Genomic DNA, 17,551 nt, shown 5'->3' on the forward strand with positions numbered 1-17,551 from the left:
GCATGAAACGCGCTAATTAAAAACATCAAGGAGACACAAGATCAAGAATATTTGTCTGGTTTAACATAAGTACAGATCAACTAAGTATTCTAGGTCATTTTGAACAAATGACAAACACAGATGAGCTTATGATTTTTAGCATTGGCTGGAAGTTTTAGGTTAACTAAATATCATTTTCATGTTCTAGATTGCTGAGCAGCGAACTAACTGAGCACTTTGCTCATTCCAGACAGAGTGAGATGACTACTCTAATAGTCACCTTCTCACTTTGTATCAAATCTGATGGACATGAGAAGAACCTTCTTCACCAAGGAATTAATGTAGGCACACGGTCTCAGTTACATCACTGGCTTATTAGGTTGATTCAGGGATGAGCAAAAGAGTATAATGATAAAAGATAAACGTAATTCTTTGGCCCTTCTGGTCATTGATCAGCAGGAGAAAGGGTAGCTTAGTGGTTAAAGCGGTGGACTGTGGATCAGTAGGTCATGAGTTCGAATCCCAGGTCCACCAAGCTGCCACTGCTGGGCACTTAAGCAAGACTCTTAACACTCAGTTGCTCAGTTGTATAAAAAATGAGATAAAAATTTATCTTGCTCTGGATAAGAGCATCTACCAAATACTGTGAATGAATAAAAAGTACAAAGCAGAGGAGCACCTGAATTAAAGCTACAACACAAACACATTTGATGTATTCCTACATACCGAATGATGATTATAAAAATTAAATGATTGATTGACTGAAATTTCTTCCTCCTCCAGCAGTCTATAATACAGCATAGCTGGACTGTGCCAAAGACAGAAAATAAACAGAGAGCAAAAAAAAAAAGACAGAGCAACAACATTCCTTGCAATCCCTTGAGACCTGTATTAGGATCATAATCATGAATTTTAAATTACTCCCAATGCTGAACCTAAATTCATAAAGGCTTCACATTGTAACTATTTTTCTATTTAGTTAAAAATTATATACAAAAAAACTACAACAACAAAATATGCAGACAAACAAATCCTGGACACAAAAATATCTCTCTCTCTCTTATATGTAATCTGCCTGAATGGCCTTCCTGGTCAGATTAGTATGTAAGGGTAGTGATTGTACAGTACTGTGACAAACATATACTGTAATTGTTGATTCGATTTAACAAGGACAATTTCATCCAGCAAAAATGTACCACTAATTTTTAACAATAATCAACTGGTTTTATAACCTGAGCAACCATGAAAAGAAACAAAAATGCTGCACTGTTGTTGATTAAACGTAAGTTGAATGAAAACCACATCTCAAGCATGGTGTAATACGAGCATTGACTTTGATGACTGATGCCACACTTTAACGTGCACATCTGGATTGTAGCTCTCAAAGCATGGAGAAGAAACTTGCACAAATGACTATTTGCAACCGCAGACTGAACTGCACGACGTACACATGCCGCAAGAACCGTCGAGCTCTTTGAGCTTCAAAGCCTCAAAATATTGTGCTTTTGTAATTAAAATTTGCTTTCTCTGTATATAAAATGATTATAATCAGAGCAGTATGAAAAGACACATAAAACCATGTTTATGGTTAGCATTTTATCATTTAGTTTGCCTTTTTCAAAGTGTGAAATCTTTAAAAGTTTCATGGTTCTAGAATCTGCATGAACAATGCTCACCTCCCCAAACGCTCCTCGGCCAATCACTTTCAGGATTTCAAAGTCATCCTTGTGTAGTCTCATCTGTTTCACTTTAGTTGTGAATGGTTTAGCTGTAGAGACACAGAGAGAAGATAAATAGCATGTGGTCAGTACATAAGAAATTAACAAGCCATTTTACCACCGTATGCCTTTACTCAACATCTTCATCGATGAATGCCCAAATAAACACTGAAAAAGCTGAGGGAAGTATCTCAATAACTTTATTCCACACCAACTGTTCTCACAAAGGTTTCTGGTTGCCTCACCCCCCGTTTCTCCCCAGCCTGGTGACTTAGGAGCAAAGTGCCACCTGCCCTCTTCTGCATACATGAGCACACAGTCATCCATTACTGACCCTGCAATGGACAGGAGACAGAGATTTTGCCATCCCTCCAAGCCAGAAAGTACAGGCAGTTTTGTTTGGCTCCGACTACAGATTGCTGTAGCATTGAGTTGACCTCAAAATGATAGGATGAACATTCGTGCTGTTCTACTTGGCAGCCACGGATTTTCTCTCGTCACATGCATTTTTGACATGTGTAGCTTCAGGAGAATAGACACTGAGAGAACCTCTTTGAAAAAACACCTAAAGGCAAAGGTATTGATTGATTGATTGATTTTTAATTGTTCTTCATTTACATTTTCTGGCATGGTCTCCTCTACTATCGTTCAGTCCAACAATGATCATGAGAGCACACTTTAAACACGTCTTTCTCTTTGATATGAAGAAGGTTAACGGTCCCCTTCCATTTGTCCAACACCCTTCCTAAAGTAAACTATATGCTAATTTAAACAATTAATAAACCAATCTGATCCTTCTTCTTATTAATTTTACTAACACCATAAAGTCCACATTCCCTACAGTGCCCATGGCAAAGGTGCATCCATTTGTCAAGTACAGAGCAAGCAGTTAGGCAGTTAATCTCTCAGACAAAAACATTCAATCATTAACAATAGAAGTTGCACAAGTGTGTCACTGTATACTATTTAAACCTTAATTCACGATTTCCAACAAGTCTCTGGAGGCTACAACCAACCCTGAAAGAAAGATAGAAAGACAAAAAGAAAGACAGAAAGAAAGACAAAGAAAAAAGAAAGAAAAAAGAGTGTTATGAATTTTAAAGGCAAATACAATTTATCAGAAGGAAAAAGCTAAAGTTTGGCTAAAGATCATCTACACCATGATAAAAGGACATCAATATCAATGCCACTAATAATAAAAATTCATAATAAAATAATTTCCCTGATTCTGCTCTTGCTGAGGATGAATCTGAATGAATGAAGAGTTAGATTTGGAGTAATTTGCAGGCATGTGAGTATAAACCCAACAAGTTTTCAGGTTACATGTTAAAAGCCCAGAGGTGCACGATCTCTGAAAGCCAATGTTGACATGTGAAATCACCTAAACAAACACACCCCTCACCCAAATGGGTGTCACCCCTGTTTTGATAGCTCCGCCCCATACATACATACGTAACCCAGGCAACTGTTATGGCAGAACCTGCTGGGGCAGCTGGCCGAAGGGATATTATCATCAATAAATGAACTCGATGATTAATACTATGGTAATACAGGTCAAATGTGTTTTGTAGTACTGCTTGTTGTACCTTGAAAGTTTTAGCTCTGTTTCACGCGGAAGACGATGTTCAACACCTGCTTCTTGCCTTATCGTAAGCCTTTTTTCGCTTTTCGTTTTTGGCCGCCATGTCAATCTTTCAATCGCTTTCAGCTAATGTCAGACATGCGCACTGAACACGCTCTCCGCCGCATATTGGCTAACTGGCTACATGTTAGTTTTGTTAGTCGGCCTGACTCAGTTTTCTGAAGCATTTTTGAAACATCGTGCATCGTGCGTTTGACATCTCTGACGTCCTCCAAGGTCCCATTTAAACAATTGTTAGAAAACGCGAGAGATGTAAAAGTTTTAAAGAAACTTAAGTGAGGTATTATTGATGTATTTAATATTGTATAATAAAACATACCTATATCCTAAGCCTGTGTTACCCAAAGACTTCATTTTAAGCATTTAAACAAAAAAATATTTTGACTTATGGACAGTGTTTCTGGGATTCAGGATTCGTGTCTAAAGAACTCTGTAGGGTTTGTAAGTCTATAACAAACATATTCTTGTAATATCAATCGATAGATAGATTATAAATTCGGACTGGACCTATAAAAGATAAAGCTATTGGTAGGTATAGATATACGCTGTAATGAAATGAACATAAGCCTGATCAATTCATTTGCATTTAGAAGCCAGCTGTCAGAATACCATCAGTGCTCCGCTGCTGCGCTCGGAATGGAAACTTTCAAACTCTTTTCTTCCTTTTCACTTTTAAAAGTTACCAGAATTTAAAATGCAATAACACATGGAAAAATGCAGGAACAAATTTGTTTCAGTCATAAAACTTGTGTGACATTAAACCAAGAGGTGATGTCAGTGCAGTGAAACGGTGCTGAAAGTTACTTATTTGGATGTAATATGCATGTGTCACATGCCAATTTAGCCTGATATTCATCTCATCTCCTTCCATATATGGTACAATAATGAGTCAAGAGAAGCAAGGAACATTCGTCTCAAATCTGAAGAAAAGACAATCAATCAAACCTGCATCGGGTGCATATCCTTCCTGCTCACAACACTGCCTCCAGTTCCTGCCTCATGGAGGCGTGTGTATGAATACCCTAATTATTATAATTTAAAAACTAAGGAGCTAATAAAAATCTAGAGCTTTAAATTCTAACTTGCATTCATAAAATACATGTTGCCACTTAATGCCAACATCATGTCATCATCGGTGGTTATTGTGCATCCAGTTTTGTTTTACTACTGTACTTTTTTCCTTTTTACTACTCAAACTTAACTGCAAATCAAACTTTATTCAGGATGTTATAATACTCACATTTCAACCAGACTGGAGTTAATAAATAATCCAGAGATTATAAATAAATGCCAGTGAGTAAACTGAGGAATAAGGAAACCGGGTGCGGAATTTGTGTGAGCACTTGTCTGATCTGAGAGGGAAAAAACATTTCACTAGGGATGCACCGATCCGATATTTTGGATCGGTATCGAAGCATTTTGAGTGTATCGGATATCGGTGGTGCGTGACCGATCCAAATCCGATACCCGTGGTGGTTGATTAATGAACAGCAAACACCATAGACTATTGCTTGAAAAATACACTTGTACATGGGCGTTCGGAAGCAAATAAAATGGTAGAAAAGACACATATCGGATCGGTATGGGTATCGGCCGATACTGGCAAACTCTGGTATCAGAATCGGATCGGAAGAGAAAAAGTGGTATTGGTGCATCCCTACATTTCACAGACTGTCAGTGCAACATGTAAAGTTATTAAACAGGCGTAAATGGCTGCCCACTGCTCCGGGTGTGTGTTCACAGTGTGTGTGTGTGTGTGTGTGTGTGTGTGTGTGTGTGTGTTCACGGCTGTGTGTGTGCACTTTGGATGGGTTAAATGCAGAGAACGAATTCTGAGTATGGGTCACCGTACTTAGCTGTAGGTCACGTCACTTCACTTTAAACGTAAAAGCCTGTGTCCTTGATCAAAATCAGGTAATAAAAACATGCCAGCAGCACAAAATAATTATCTTCCTCACATCAAAAATACCGTTGTGTTGCACCGAGTAGTGAGGTAGGCATGTAGATATAAATTAAATGAACCATACTGCTCATCTGCTGGGTTACCCTGCAATGAGATACCATATAAAGGCAAAGCAACAAGCAAGCAGTGCTGCATGACTTCCATAGAGGGTAAGAATCTTTCAGTCCCAGAGCCTACAGCCCTACAGCTAATGCAGATCTGCATTTAAGTAGATTAGTCAGTCTACTGTAAAATATATATATATATATACACACACACATACATACACACACATACATACCTGAAAGGCCTTTGAGCTGGTGTTTTATTTTAGTTCTGCAATTATTACCTAGTACACAAAAAATCCTATACTCACTTGATAAGAATACAATGTGAAATGTGATTTAATAAAAAGAAAAAAAATATTAATACATTGTTTAAATGCAGAGTTCTATAACAAACTGGGTCATTCTTACATACTGAAGTGTGTGAGTACAGATATATCAGAGTACAGCGCAGAGTACAAGATGATATATACGCCAATCGTCATGCATCCTGAACGGAACTATAACAGCATGTGTTTATGATGTATTTATTACAAGAACGATTTTGTGGTATCTTACCTCTAACACCTCTTTGTAAATTTATCAAAAAATGACATTTCTGTTCATTCAGTTTGATTGTAAACTCTTTGGAAATGTTGGTGTGTTTAACAAGGAATGTGTTCGGGAGAAAGAGTTCACACTTTCCAGTTTCTTGGTAATATGAAAAGTTGCATTTAAAAAGAAGAAAACAAACAAACAGAGAGAGAGAGAAAGAGAGAGAGAGAGAGACAGAGGGACGGCTTCTGTTCATCGCAGCTATAACGCAAATAAGAAAGGAAACTAAGATATTTTGGATGTTCCAAAACTCAAATCTAACTATAAAACAGTAAATTTTATTAAGAAGTTTGATATTATAGTAACTGGAAAACTTCTGAGCCAAGAGGAATAACATACACCCGACCATGCTATAATGCTGTTACATTAAAATAATGCACTTCAACAATAACTCTACTATTTACTAAAATCCCCAGTGCATTACAAGACAAATTATACAAAGAAAAATCTCCCTAAGGTTAAGGTCTGATGGTCTGTAGTCTAACACCCCTCTTTATCTTTTCCCACTCATGTTCAGATGTCTTAATACACCTAGAATTTTGCAAAACATGTTTTATAGATAGCACTCCTGTCTGGCTAAAAACACAGCATCCACGGCATCACGCAAATGAACTGACTTGCTGTGGTTGGTGATTACGATTTATAGGACATGAAATTCCAACATAACTGGCCTACACATGATATACCACAAGATGTCAGGGACTGTTCCCTTAGTCAGCATTTTCCGTTAAACAGTTAATGGCCATAAAAACAACCTAGCCTGCTCTGCATCTGTGACATTCACAACTCACAAAGCTGAACACTATGTTTTAGCTTTCGTGTTGTGCAATAAGTCAAAATTGTTTGTTTAGCATAGTAAATTTAGTAAAATTGTTACTTTAAAAAGACTGCAATTTTATCATCTTTAAACATCTTGGACATTTAAGTGATTATTTCTTTGTCCTCTTTCTATCAGGACACCAAGGCAGCTCCAAGTATCAGTCAATATTTGGTACTGATCCAATACTGACAATAACTTAGCCAACTCTCTGAAAGCTTTGTGCCAAGTCATGTGAAACCTTAAGCATGATGGAGCTGTGCTCTACGACAGATCTTGTCTAACGTTCACATGTCGATCTTATTGAGATCAGGCTCATATTTTGTTTTGGGTTTCAGACAGATGACCATGGAGATTACATGTGACTACCAATGTTAAAATCACAAAAATGGAACAGGGACATTGACTTTGAGATGTGAAATGTGTGCCTGGCTCAGTACAAGATAACAGTATGACACGTTTCATGTGAACAAAAAAAAGCCTGAAACCCTTATTTAATTGACTACAGAGAAATAATCCGTGAGGTTTGCCTGGCACACAGCATTCCAACAAGATAAATCACGAACTTCATTATCACTAACAATGAATACTTGTCAACTAAACAGGCTACACACTCATCTTCTGTACCTGGTTAGCTGAGTGTAAACATCTCTAAAGCACGTGGCTATCACAAGGTTATGACCATCATAACAAATGTGGCTGACAGACAGGATGCACGTTCCAGCTTGTTCTAGTACAGTTCTTAAAACGAGGCTATGTTCTAATATGAGAGGAGCACAACAGTTACATCACATTTTCCAAAAGGAAACTGACATCTGTTTAATGTTTTATCTAGATTTAGTGCTTAGAAATAAATATTAAATCAACGTCCTAGGTGTAAAATGTCTACAAGGAGGGCAAAAGAATAACTATTTAAAAATAATCAGGTATATTCAGTATACTTCTAAAGTATTTAATGATGATAAGGAATGCTGTGACACCAAGAATAGCTCACTAGAAATGGAACGCCTGTTTATATTTGCCAAGACCTGGCCTTTTTATAGGCTACATGATCTCTCTTTTAGACTCAGCTGTCACTGGCAAACAACAGACTATGTAAAGGTTTAACAAATGTAATGTGAGAGATGCATAGGTCTAACACATGTAATGTAATACAGTGAGAGTTCCTACATATCAGGAGAAGAAGGAGAGGGGGAAGAAAAAAAAAATCTTGAATAGCATGGTTTAATAAGCTTGTGTGTGTTTGTGTGTGTGTGTGTGTGTGTGTGTGTGTGTGTGTGTGTGTGTGTGTGTGTGTGTGTGTGTGTGTGTGGAGTTTGAGAGATGCGTTTGTGGTTCGATGACAGTAAACGACAACACAATGATCCTTGATGTGTCTCTCAGCCTTGCAATTCAGTATGCAGGTCTGACTACTAAATATTTAGCAGCATGTTGTTACTTGACTTTACTAGACGCTGTATGCACACTGGAAACACTCTACAACTTTACAAGACCCCAAACACAGGAAACATGCAATCAGTGACCTAAAGTACAAATAGGTTTACATGATTATATTAAATGCTAGAATAGAACACATTAGGGAAAACATGAGAGAGAGAAAAATCAGCCAGCAATGGATCACCCACTAAATACAACCTATCTAAGGACTTTAAACATCTGCTTGTTGCCAGCAGTTACACTGAATGTGCATTTGGTTTGGTATATGTGCCGTGTATGTACAGTTTGAAGGTAAAAATATACCAACTGCCCTGCACAATCTTTAAACTCCTACTACTCCATCCATCAATGTAAAGAGTTCACTGCTGACCAGATATATTTTAAGTGGTCGACAATTCTCAGTACAGCTCTCACACAGACACGGTAGTCACAGGCTATTGTGTGTACCTCTAGTATGAGTTTATCTGGCAGAACAGGTTTGCATACTCTGTGTACTTAATGAACAATTTATTTGACACGCATACTTTCTTGGTACACCGGTTACAGACTATAGATTTAAAATTCCTTAGACCCATTTAATAATAATAATTCAAAGATTCATAATCCCGAGCCTGAGTACCACATGTTCTGCCAATTTTAATGTATTTTTTCTACTCTAGCACATCAACCAGATAAAACTGTTATGTAGCTGCTTAGTTAAATAGGGTGTAACAGAGGAGAAGAAACTCAAAAATGTGCAGGAAATGAGGTTCTCCAGACCAAGGTTTGGCATCTAGCCCATCACCAGGCGTCGGGCTGGAGATCAGGCTGGAGATTGTAGTTCTCAATATGACAGGGCCACCCTTGCATCTCATAAAAGACCCATAATCATGGGTCAATGCTGAGAATGGTGTTATAATCTCTCAATTTCGAAGGGGCGATGAACAGTCATGTAGAGTACAGTTTCAGTTCATCACTGAAAACCTGCTATACAGAATGAATGCATGCTAAAATGCTCTATGGTGTATTAAATAAACTACTGAATTGCAAACCAGCCACAGTGTGTAACGTGTTTAACACTCACCCCACTCCAGGAACTCGGTTATGTTCTTCTCTCTCCTGAGGGGGGAATTATTACATTCATCATACATGCAGATGAGGACATCCAGAAGAGTCTCGACGCTGAAACACTGGCCATTAGACTTGACCGGTCCATCCAGAAACATTTTTTCCAGCTTTTTCAAACGAACTTCCCCCGACATGGTGGATCAAAAAAAACGCGACAGTCGCACCCTTTACAAGATCTGACAGAACTGTATTAAAAATATAAACACTGACATTAAAAACGGAGTCAGCTAGCCACGTCGGTGCTGAGGCTACAAAAACACACAGCTAAGCTAAGCTAAGCTCCAGAAGAAAACACTTCATGCTCCCATTCATACACAACAGACAAACATGATGTGCTCACAGCGCCTTAGCTACAAAACTAGCTCTTTCTTTTTAGCTAGTTGTATTTATTTCGTTCACTTAATATCGCCTGCTACATTTTCTGTAATCAGAAATTAAACAAAAATCAGTTTAGCTAGACGTGATGATGTCGCTCCACTGTTCACACTCCTTACTTCTTAATAAACAGTGCTGTTCACGTTTAATATTCTGTATGTAAATATAATATATAATATATATAGAGAGAGATAAATACAACTGATTATAAATTTGTCTTTAGCTGTATCGGTTACAAGCAGCTAATGTGAGCAAAAATCCTGCAGCAAATGAAAATGCTAGCTAGCATGTTGTGCTAAGTGGCTAGCGCTTTGATTGTGCTAGTTGAGGTTAACTCTTGGGTAGACACTAAACAATGGAAGTGTTTTGTAAAGACTTTAAACGACGAGACTCGTATAATACATCAATTTGGAAAGCATTCAGGTGTCTAAAGATATTCGTTAGGTCATGATGTGAACTACAATTAGCTAACCATAGAGTAACTTCTAAGCTAGCTAATGACACTACTGTGTAGCTACAGCAGACAAATCGAGCTAGCTTGCTAAATAACTAACTAACTAACTAACTTGACACAACTTCCAAAAAATAGTTGATAGGCAGCACAGGCAGTCCGTGAAGAATAAAAAAAAAAAAAAGCCCGACGCATTTATACAGAAATCCTTTCCACAGTCGAAAATGTGCAGGATGACCCGTCACTAACATCCCCGTGTCCCGCAGCCCTGTGGAACTCCGCGCCTCTCCCCTGTGCGACCTCAAGCCCGCAGCCCACCGCTCTCAGGGAATGCGGCTGCAGCGCTAGGATAAGGCTCCGTCCCAAATATTTCCCTGCATATAGGGCACTAGATCGAGCGCAGAAGCCGTTGTTTTATATCCGGTATAGTGTTCCTACAGAGGGAGGTAGGAGTTATTGGGAATAAGACAGAAAGAATTCCACACCAACATGGCGACCAGCGCACGACAGCTGTTTTGCTTTATGGGCAAATTCAGGGATGCTGGAAGAAATATTGCCCTGTTTCTGCATCATAAATCACTGATAAAGAAAGATACGATTATTTTGGATTGTGTTCGAGGAACAAAGTTTGTTATTTGATGTCTATTTAAATGTCTACAGAGATGCCATGAACTGATATATATTAGTGGGCATTTTCCTACAATTACTAGTTATTATTTGTGCTATGAATTTGTTGGGACTCCTCCAGATAACCAAACATAATGGATGCAGGGTCGATTATATATGTCAGTGTTTTCCTCCCCCAGTCTTTTTCTCCTTGACCAGCTTGCACACTAGAGCTCCCAGAGGTCCTGCTGCCCATCAGACACACAACTGACATTTGTCTTTCTAGGGGTCAAAAAATATCGTTTATTTGTAGATTATAGCATTTCAGCAAATTCATTGAAAGACAACATATTTACAAGATAAACTAAACAAATATAGTCAGATCTGCTCTATAAAGAGTCACAGAGAGTTAGTTTCATAAAAAACATCTGTTCTTCACATCTAATGATTTATAACAACACAATACAGCATACAGGAATATAAAACACTTTCAGAAACTACACGTGACTGACAACTATCAGGCCAAAAATAACAAAAAAAAAATGAATTCATGTTTCACATATGTTTATTAAGACAAGTAACAAAAATGTGGCAGAAAATATGTAGACGTGAGCACTATGGAAAACAATTAGTGTCGCAATTGCAATCTAGTTTCATCAGGGAAACTGTAAAATATAAGTAGTATTTAGCTGGGTTAAAAATAGAAAAAAATTGTCCTTGTTTTTAATATAAACTACGCAGACGTCGTAACAAATAATAATGATGATGATGATGATGATGGTGTAATCGCGCCCTCTGCTGGACAAATGAAGATCTGAGATTTATTTATTATGTTCAAATGATTTCGTTTATATCAAGTAACTGGAACTCAGGATATACATCAGCCACTGTTTCATTTGTTTTTTTATTTTTCACTTTGATGTAAATGTCTTTTTTTTTTACTTCATACAGTTTTTTTTCTGGTCCTTCTGATTCTGATTCTAACAAAGATTCAGAAGTAAAAGCAAATATTTTCAAAAGATTTTCCTTTTTTTTTGCTTTCTGGAATCTAACCTGTTGTTATTCTTTATTATCCTGTGTTATTTAATAGGTTAAAGTATACAAGTGCTGTACAGGTTTGTTTAGTTGCCTCTAAATGTATGTAGGCTTTACTTCAGATTGTAATTTTCGACCTATAAAATAGGCAGTATCATGTAATTAGGAATATTTCTAGCATATGTTTAAATACAGTCTTGGTGTGTTTGTTTGCTTCTTCATTCCTGTTTCTGCACGTGCGTTACCTAAAAGTGTGTGAATTGCATCCCAGCTCGTGACAGTATGTTTACACAGCCCTATTGATGGTTTTCTGACCTTTTCCAAGTTTTCACCACTAGGGTCAAAATGCAATTTTACTTGTATAATGGCAAAAAAGATATTCTATACTATACACATGTAAATGATCACTGTTCAAAGAAGAGCAGTGCAGCTGACAGACATATTACAGACATAAGACGCTCTCTGTCTGTCTCTTTCTGTCTGTGTCTATACTGATCTCTCTCTCTCTTTCTCTGTCTGTGTCTCTCTCTCTCTCTCTCTCTCTCTCTCTCTCTCTCTCTCTCCGCTTGTGTACATATTCACTTATTCCACATATATTTATTTATCCGATTTATATGACATATTTCATTCAGTAAGAAGAATATTGGATGGTATCGTGTAACGCGGCCAGTCGTCAATGGATCCACGTTGTGATGCTAATGTGCGATACGCAGTCTATCATTAACACGTAGCCTAATGTGTTTATTGGACTTGCGTTTTGATTAAAAGGCCGAAAGAAAGAACCAACGTTTTAGGTTGTTTTTATCCCACTGGGCTATTGTTTTCCATCTGGCGAAAAATTCCCACCTCCCTCATCTAACTGATCTTTAAATAAGTAGTAGGATGAGGCATAAATAAAATACATGATACACAGCAAATAAATCCGTTTATATAATATGTGTGTATTGAAAGGTAAACCAACTGCTAGACTAAATTAGTACAGAATACATTTTCAAAGCTTAACATTTAATAATAAGGTGCCCAGATTAGCTTTAGGCAATATCACTCAATGAATACACCTAATATATGTGCTATGTATCAACCCAGACCCAAAAGCCCATGTGCAACAGTATGCACAATCCCAATCCTATACAATAAAATGATTGATATTTATTCAAGTTCAGTGTAAACAGAGTAACAATATTTAATATCAAAGCATATGAAAAAAAAAGTGTTAAAAAGGACAGATTTTTTGTTTGTTTGTTTGTTTTAACTTGCATTAAATTTAACTCAAAATCTTTGTACAAAAACTAATTCAAGACATTCATGCACATGGGCTTACTTTACATTGATCACAGTGAACAGAATGAATTTAATAAAAAAAAACTGTCATTTTAACACAGACAGAATAAAGATATATTAATCAGAGTGAAATTATATGTGTATTCACAAGGGATTGGAAGGACTGGTAGCCAATACTCAGGGAAAACATAAGAGATCAGAAAACCTGCAGGCTCCTTTTATTCAATTAAGATGTTAGACCACTGGTATTTTGTGTAATTGGATTTGGAATGGTGGGGTAAATTATATAGGTAGTGTAGCCTATGTAATGAATTGCAAGTCTAGTCAGAAGCATTAACTGTTCAGTGACATCAAAACTCATAAATCACTTGTTGGTAGACTATTATGTGAAAGGATCTGGTTAACAGTTAGATGGAAAGGATTAGAAACATTAATCCATTATTTAAATAAATAAATAAATATATATATATATATATATATATATATATATATATCTGTAGAATACTATATATATATATATCTGTAGAATACTATATATATATATATATATATATATATATATATATATATATATATATATATATATATATATAGTATTCTACAGATATCTATTCAAAGAGTAGATGGAGTAGAAGTACTAATCTGTCTTTACAAAAACATATATAATTTATAATAAATATAATATTATACCATTTAACAAATCTATGTTAATACATTTGTGACTTAAAAAGAAAGCATTTTATTCACCATTGTCAGGTTCCATTAGGTTACATATTTAGTAACACTGTTTTTACACTATTACAGAATTATTGAATAATAATAATAATAATAATAATAATAATAATAATAATAATAATAATAATAATAATAATAATAATAATAACAATTTTAATAATGTTATTGTAGTACAACAATAAATGTTAAATATTATTACAAATATTTTTTTCCACCATGACAAAAGAACTTGATTAATAATTGAATTAACAGCAGGCTGCAAGAAGTATATTTGGCTGCTTGTCTGAGAATAGTTGTTCTATCATCAGACCTTTTGGAGGCTTGAGTTGTCTGATAGGGAACCTATAAGCCAATACACAAGGCAGACTGAAGCCAACTTTAGTTCTCCCGCTTGTGGAACAAAAAAAAAAGGTCTGACTGATCCTAGAGCAGAAATAGATAATCACCCCCTTAAGAAAACATCTTCCAATCCACATTTCCAAGAGCCCAACCCTGTGGTCTGTATTGGTAATAATATCTGGATACTTACAGTATGTAAACTAAATATTATTATGCCTCAAAATATTTCCAGACTAAATAAATTGCTAGTCCTAAACCAAAGCAACAAACCTTGACCTAAATTGGTCATTGATAAAGATAGACTAATGTGAATTAAAATCTGTTAATAATAAAACTGTGTTGATGGTCCCCTTACTGTCATACTTACCTGTGCTATCTTTCACAGTACATGATTTTTGTACCTATAGTATCTCTTTTACAGGATTGTGTGAAAGCACACCCCAGGGACAAGTCCTGTCGTTTATTACCATGTGTTCTAAGAGGGACCTGGGCCTTAGTTATGGCACTGTTCAAACTAAATACAGATGCAGGTTTTGAGAAGCATGTCGATGTTTTTATTTATTTTTGAGACACTCATCTGAGAAAACATTAACGACTCCCAATTAGTGATGTGTGTTTGAAGTGGCTCAGACCCTTCAGGTAGCCCCCCTCCCTCCCCCTTTCCCCCGTTAGGACTGTAAAGTGGTCTAGACGTGATGTGATGCCGGGGGTCGAGCGAATATAAGGAGAGGAGTCTCCTAAGCCTTTCACATTCAGTCACTTGACAACAGTGAACGTGTAGCACTACGACATGGCTCTCCTCATCCACCTGCTGCTGTGTGCAGTGCTCATCTCTCTGGCGCAAACGTTCTCCACTGAAGACATGAAGGACGCTATTTTACAGAAACTCGGACTAACAGAACTGCCGAGCATCCACAAGAGAGACTTAGAAAATCTGGTGGTTCCGAATCACATCAAGAACAAGTATATCTCCATGCTGAAACTACACCATTCCCGGAGGCGCAGGTCCCTGCCCAGTTTGGCTGGGATCCTTAGGCGTATCCATGGGAACGCAGGTAAGATTTTTATAGGAATAATGTGAACTGCAGCTTTCCCTTGTGGCTGTGGCACTACCCAGCCTTTGTAAGTTTAATACGTTGTGTACAAAGTGTACTTTTCTAGATAAAGTATACATACTAAGGGTACAAAACTCAATACCACTCCATTTTTTTCTGAAAATGTGTGTATATGCGTAACTTGTGTGTATATTGATTTAACGCATCCTCCTATATGTTTTCCCAGATATAACAAGCGAAATGAAATACTCAGGCATGACTAGACAACAACTCGTGTTTGACATGGAGAAGCGGCTGAAAGAAAACAACGAGTTGGCCATGGCAGAGCTCAAACTTTACCAGACCTCTCCGCGTAAACTGCCTGCCACAGAGAGGAAGAAGCACAGACCTGTCAATCATGCCCGTGTGAGCATTTACTGGGTGTGTAGGGAGTCCAACCACAGCTCACTGGTTGACTCAAGGTAAACTCCTGGGACCTTTATATTGAGAGAAACACTTGGTTTCAGATGAAATACTTAATAAAGCAGAAAGGAAGAATTTATTGCTTAACTCATGCTCTTGTCTCTGACAGGTTGGTGCCAGTCAACGAGGCCGGTTGGAGGAGCTTTGACGTGACCCAAGCTGTTCATTACTGGTCCAAATCAGTGACAAAAAGCCCACTGCATTTGGAGGTGAGGATCGAAGGAGAGAGGCCTGGAATTTATGCAGCTGAAATGGCAAAACGAGTGAGATTCACCACGCAAAACACTGTGAACACCCTGGACTCCACTGCAGAGACACCTGAGCTCGTGCTGTACACCTTGAACTTGGAGGAATATGGGTAAGTGGTATTATTAGTAGATGAACCATATATTCACTAATGTGTAGATTTCTGTAGGTATATAACCTGTATCAACAGTGTCACTAATAATTGGATAATTCTATACAGGTCACTGGGCGACTGTAGGCACAGCGCAGACAATCAGGCTTGCTGTCGGGAAGAGCATTACATCAACTTCCGGGAAGTAACGTGGGCGCAGTACTGGATCCTGGAGCCGGCTGGGTACCAGGCTTTCCGCTGTACAGGAGGATGTAAGCAGCCAAAGCGTAACTACGGCTATGGACCGAGATCCTGCTCAGTGGTTGAAAGCGCACCTCTGCCGGTTATGTACCTGGTAAAGCAAGGGGACTACACACAAATAGAAGTGGCCGAATTTCCCAACATGATTGTTGAGAAGTGCGGATGTTCCATGGACAAGATTTCCACCGCATAAAAAACAAGGACATCCCTCTATTCAGCCAAGCACTTAAAATGCGTTATAATGTGTATAATATTGCATTGAGTCACGTTAGTTTATTTTGCACCATGAAAGGCACTGTGTGATTTCACTTTTATTTTCTGAAAATAAAAACATTTAACGTCTTTTGTGTTAAATTGTATGAAGTTCGTGTGTTATTTATAGGGTTCCGTATATAAATGCTTATGGTTGAGATAAACCCCAAAATGGAATTTAGCAAGTTCCGAAATAACACATGGGATTAATTAGGAATTAGGAGCCACATAAATCAATTAAATGCTAACGAGCACTACATCAAGACCTGAAACGAAGCCATTAACACATTTTACGCACAGAACGTTTTCACATTGCAATCAGCTGCTCGGTTTCATGTATTGATGTAACTGATTGCATCTCATGGAAGATATAGGCTGCAATAAACAACTTGCTTAATGATAAATGAGGTGTGATAAATGTCAGAATCTTTTAAAGGGCTTGATTTCAGAGACTGTAGTAATAATTTAGATGCATGCATCACATTTGGAAGACTTTCATTTACAGCATTTGACAGACACCCTTATAGAGCGACTTGCGTCTCATTTTATACAACTGAGCAATTGAGATTAACCCTTTTTTTTCAGGGGCCCAGCAGTGGCAGCTTGGTGGACCTGGGATTCAACCTCACAACCACCTGATTAACAGCCCAATACCTTAACAACTAGGCCATTCCCCCATTCACGTGGAACAATTGTTATTTAATTTTCACAATTCCACAAATTGTGCAGGAAAGAAAGTTGTACTTCTTTACGTATTACTATTCTCAGAATACAACAATAGGTAAAATAGTATGACTTCCTTTCAGAGGCAGGTGTGAAATGTAAAGAGTTGTATGGAGCCTTTTTCTTTAAATGTATAGGAGCCAAGTGTGTCCAAATTATTATGTTATATTTAACTTTACTAACATCTCAGATGAAAATGCTCACTTTGCATTGATTTTATTCGTACATGAGCAGCAGAGGGCGTTATGCGTGTGCGAATAAACAAAGCTGACTGCAGAGATTTTTCTCACGCGTCGGTGTGTCGCACGCTGACGAGCCTCGGTGCCGTGCTCTGATTG

At 37.5% G+C, this 17,551-nt stretch overlaps 2 protein-coding genes across 11 annotated transcripts in view; one reads left to right on the forward strand and one right to left on the reverse strand.

The window, feature by feature from the left end:
• cdc42bpaa (CDC42 binding protein kinase alpha (DMPK-like) a) overlaps positions 1 to 10,486 on the reverse strand; it is a 43,212-nt gene extending 32,726 nt beyond the window's left edge. For 2 of the 10 annotated variants that reach the window (XM_047821051.1, XM_047821053.1), the window contains exons 1-2: positions 9,258 to 10,484; positions 1,656 to 1,747 (exon numbers count right to left, since the gene is read on the reverse strand). In XM_047821051.1, coding sequence (XP_047677007.1) covers positions 1,656 to 1,747; positions 9,258 to 9,435 — 270 coding nt within the window. In that variant the 5' untranslated portion in view covers positions 9,436 to 10,484. Of the gene's footprint in view, positions 1 to 1,655; positions 1,748 to 9,257 lie in introns of all 10 variants that reach the window. The other 8 variants (XM_027172814.2, XM_047821052.1, XM_047821050.1 and 5 more) reach the window with 7 other exon arrangements.
• A 4,274-nt stretch (positions 10,487 to 14,760) lies between these two features.
• On the forward strand, positions 14,761 to 16,564 carry lft2 (lefty2). The gene is made up of 4 exons (XM_027172712.2): positions 14,761 to 15,178; positions 15,405 to 15,639; positions 15,750 to 15,998; positions 16,107 to 16,564. The coding sequence occupies exons 1-4, from the start codon at positions 14,914 to 14,916 to the stop codon at positions 16,429 to 16,431; spliced, it is 1,074 nt and encodes a 357-aa protein (XP_027028513.2). The 5' UTR covers positions 14,761 to 14,913; the 3' UTR covers positions 16,432 to 16,564.
• Positions 16,565 to 17,551: the final 987 nt, after the last annotated feature.

The sequence above is a fragment of the Tachysurus fulvidraco genome, chromosome 12 (assembly GCF_022655615.1).
Source record: "Tachysurus fulvidraco isolate hzauxx_2018 chromosome 12, HZAU_PFXX_2.0, whole genome shotgun sequence".
In the NCBI taxonomy this organism is placed as follows: domain Eukaryota; kingdom Metazoa; phylum Chordata; class Actinopteri; order Siluriformes; family Bagridae; genus Tachysurus; species Tachysurus fulvidraco.

What these genes read in the sequence shown, in the direction of transcription:
- lft2 (XM_027172712.2), top strand. Translation starts at nt 14,914, where the DNA reads ATGGCTCTCCTCATCCACCTGCTGCTGTGTGCAGTGCTCATCTCTCTG. An exon ending in GCGTATCCATGGGAACGCAG is followed by an intron (nt 15,179 to 15,404) that starts GTAAGATTTTTA and finishes ATGTTTTCCCAG; the next exon opens with ATATAACAAGCGAAATGAAA. An exon ending in AGCTCACTGGTTGACTCAAG is followed by an intron (nt 15,640 to 15,749) that starts GTAAACTCCTGG and finishes TGTCTCTGACAG; the next exon opens with GTTGGTGCCAGTCAACGAGG.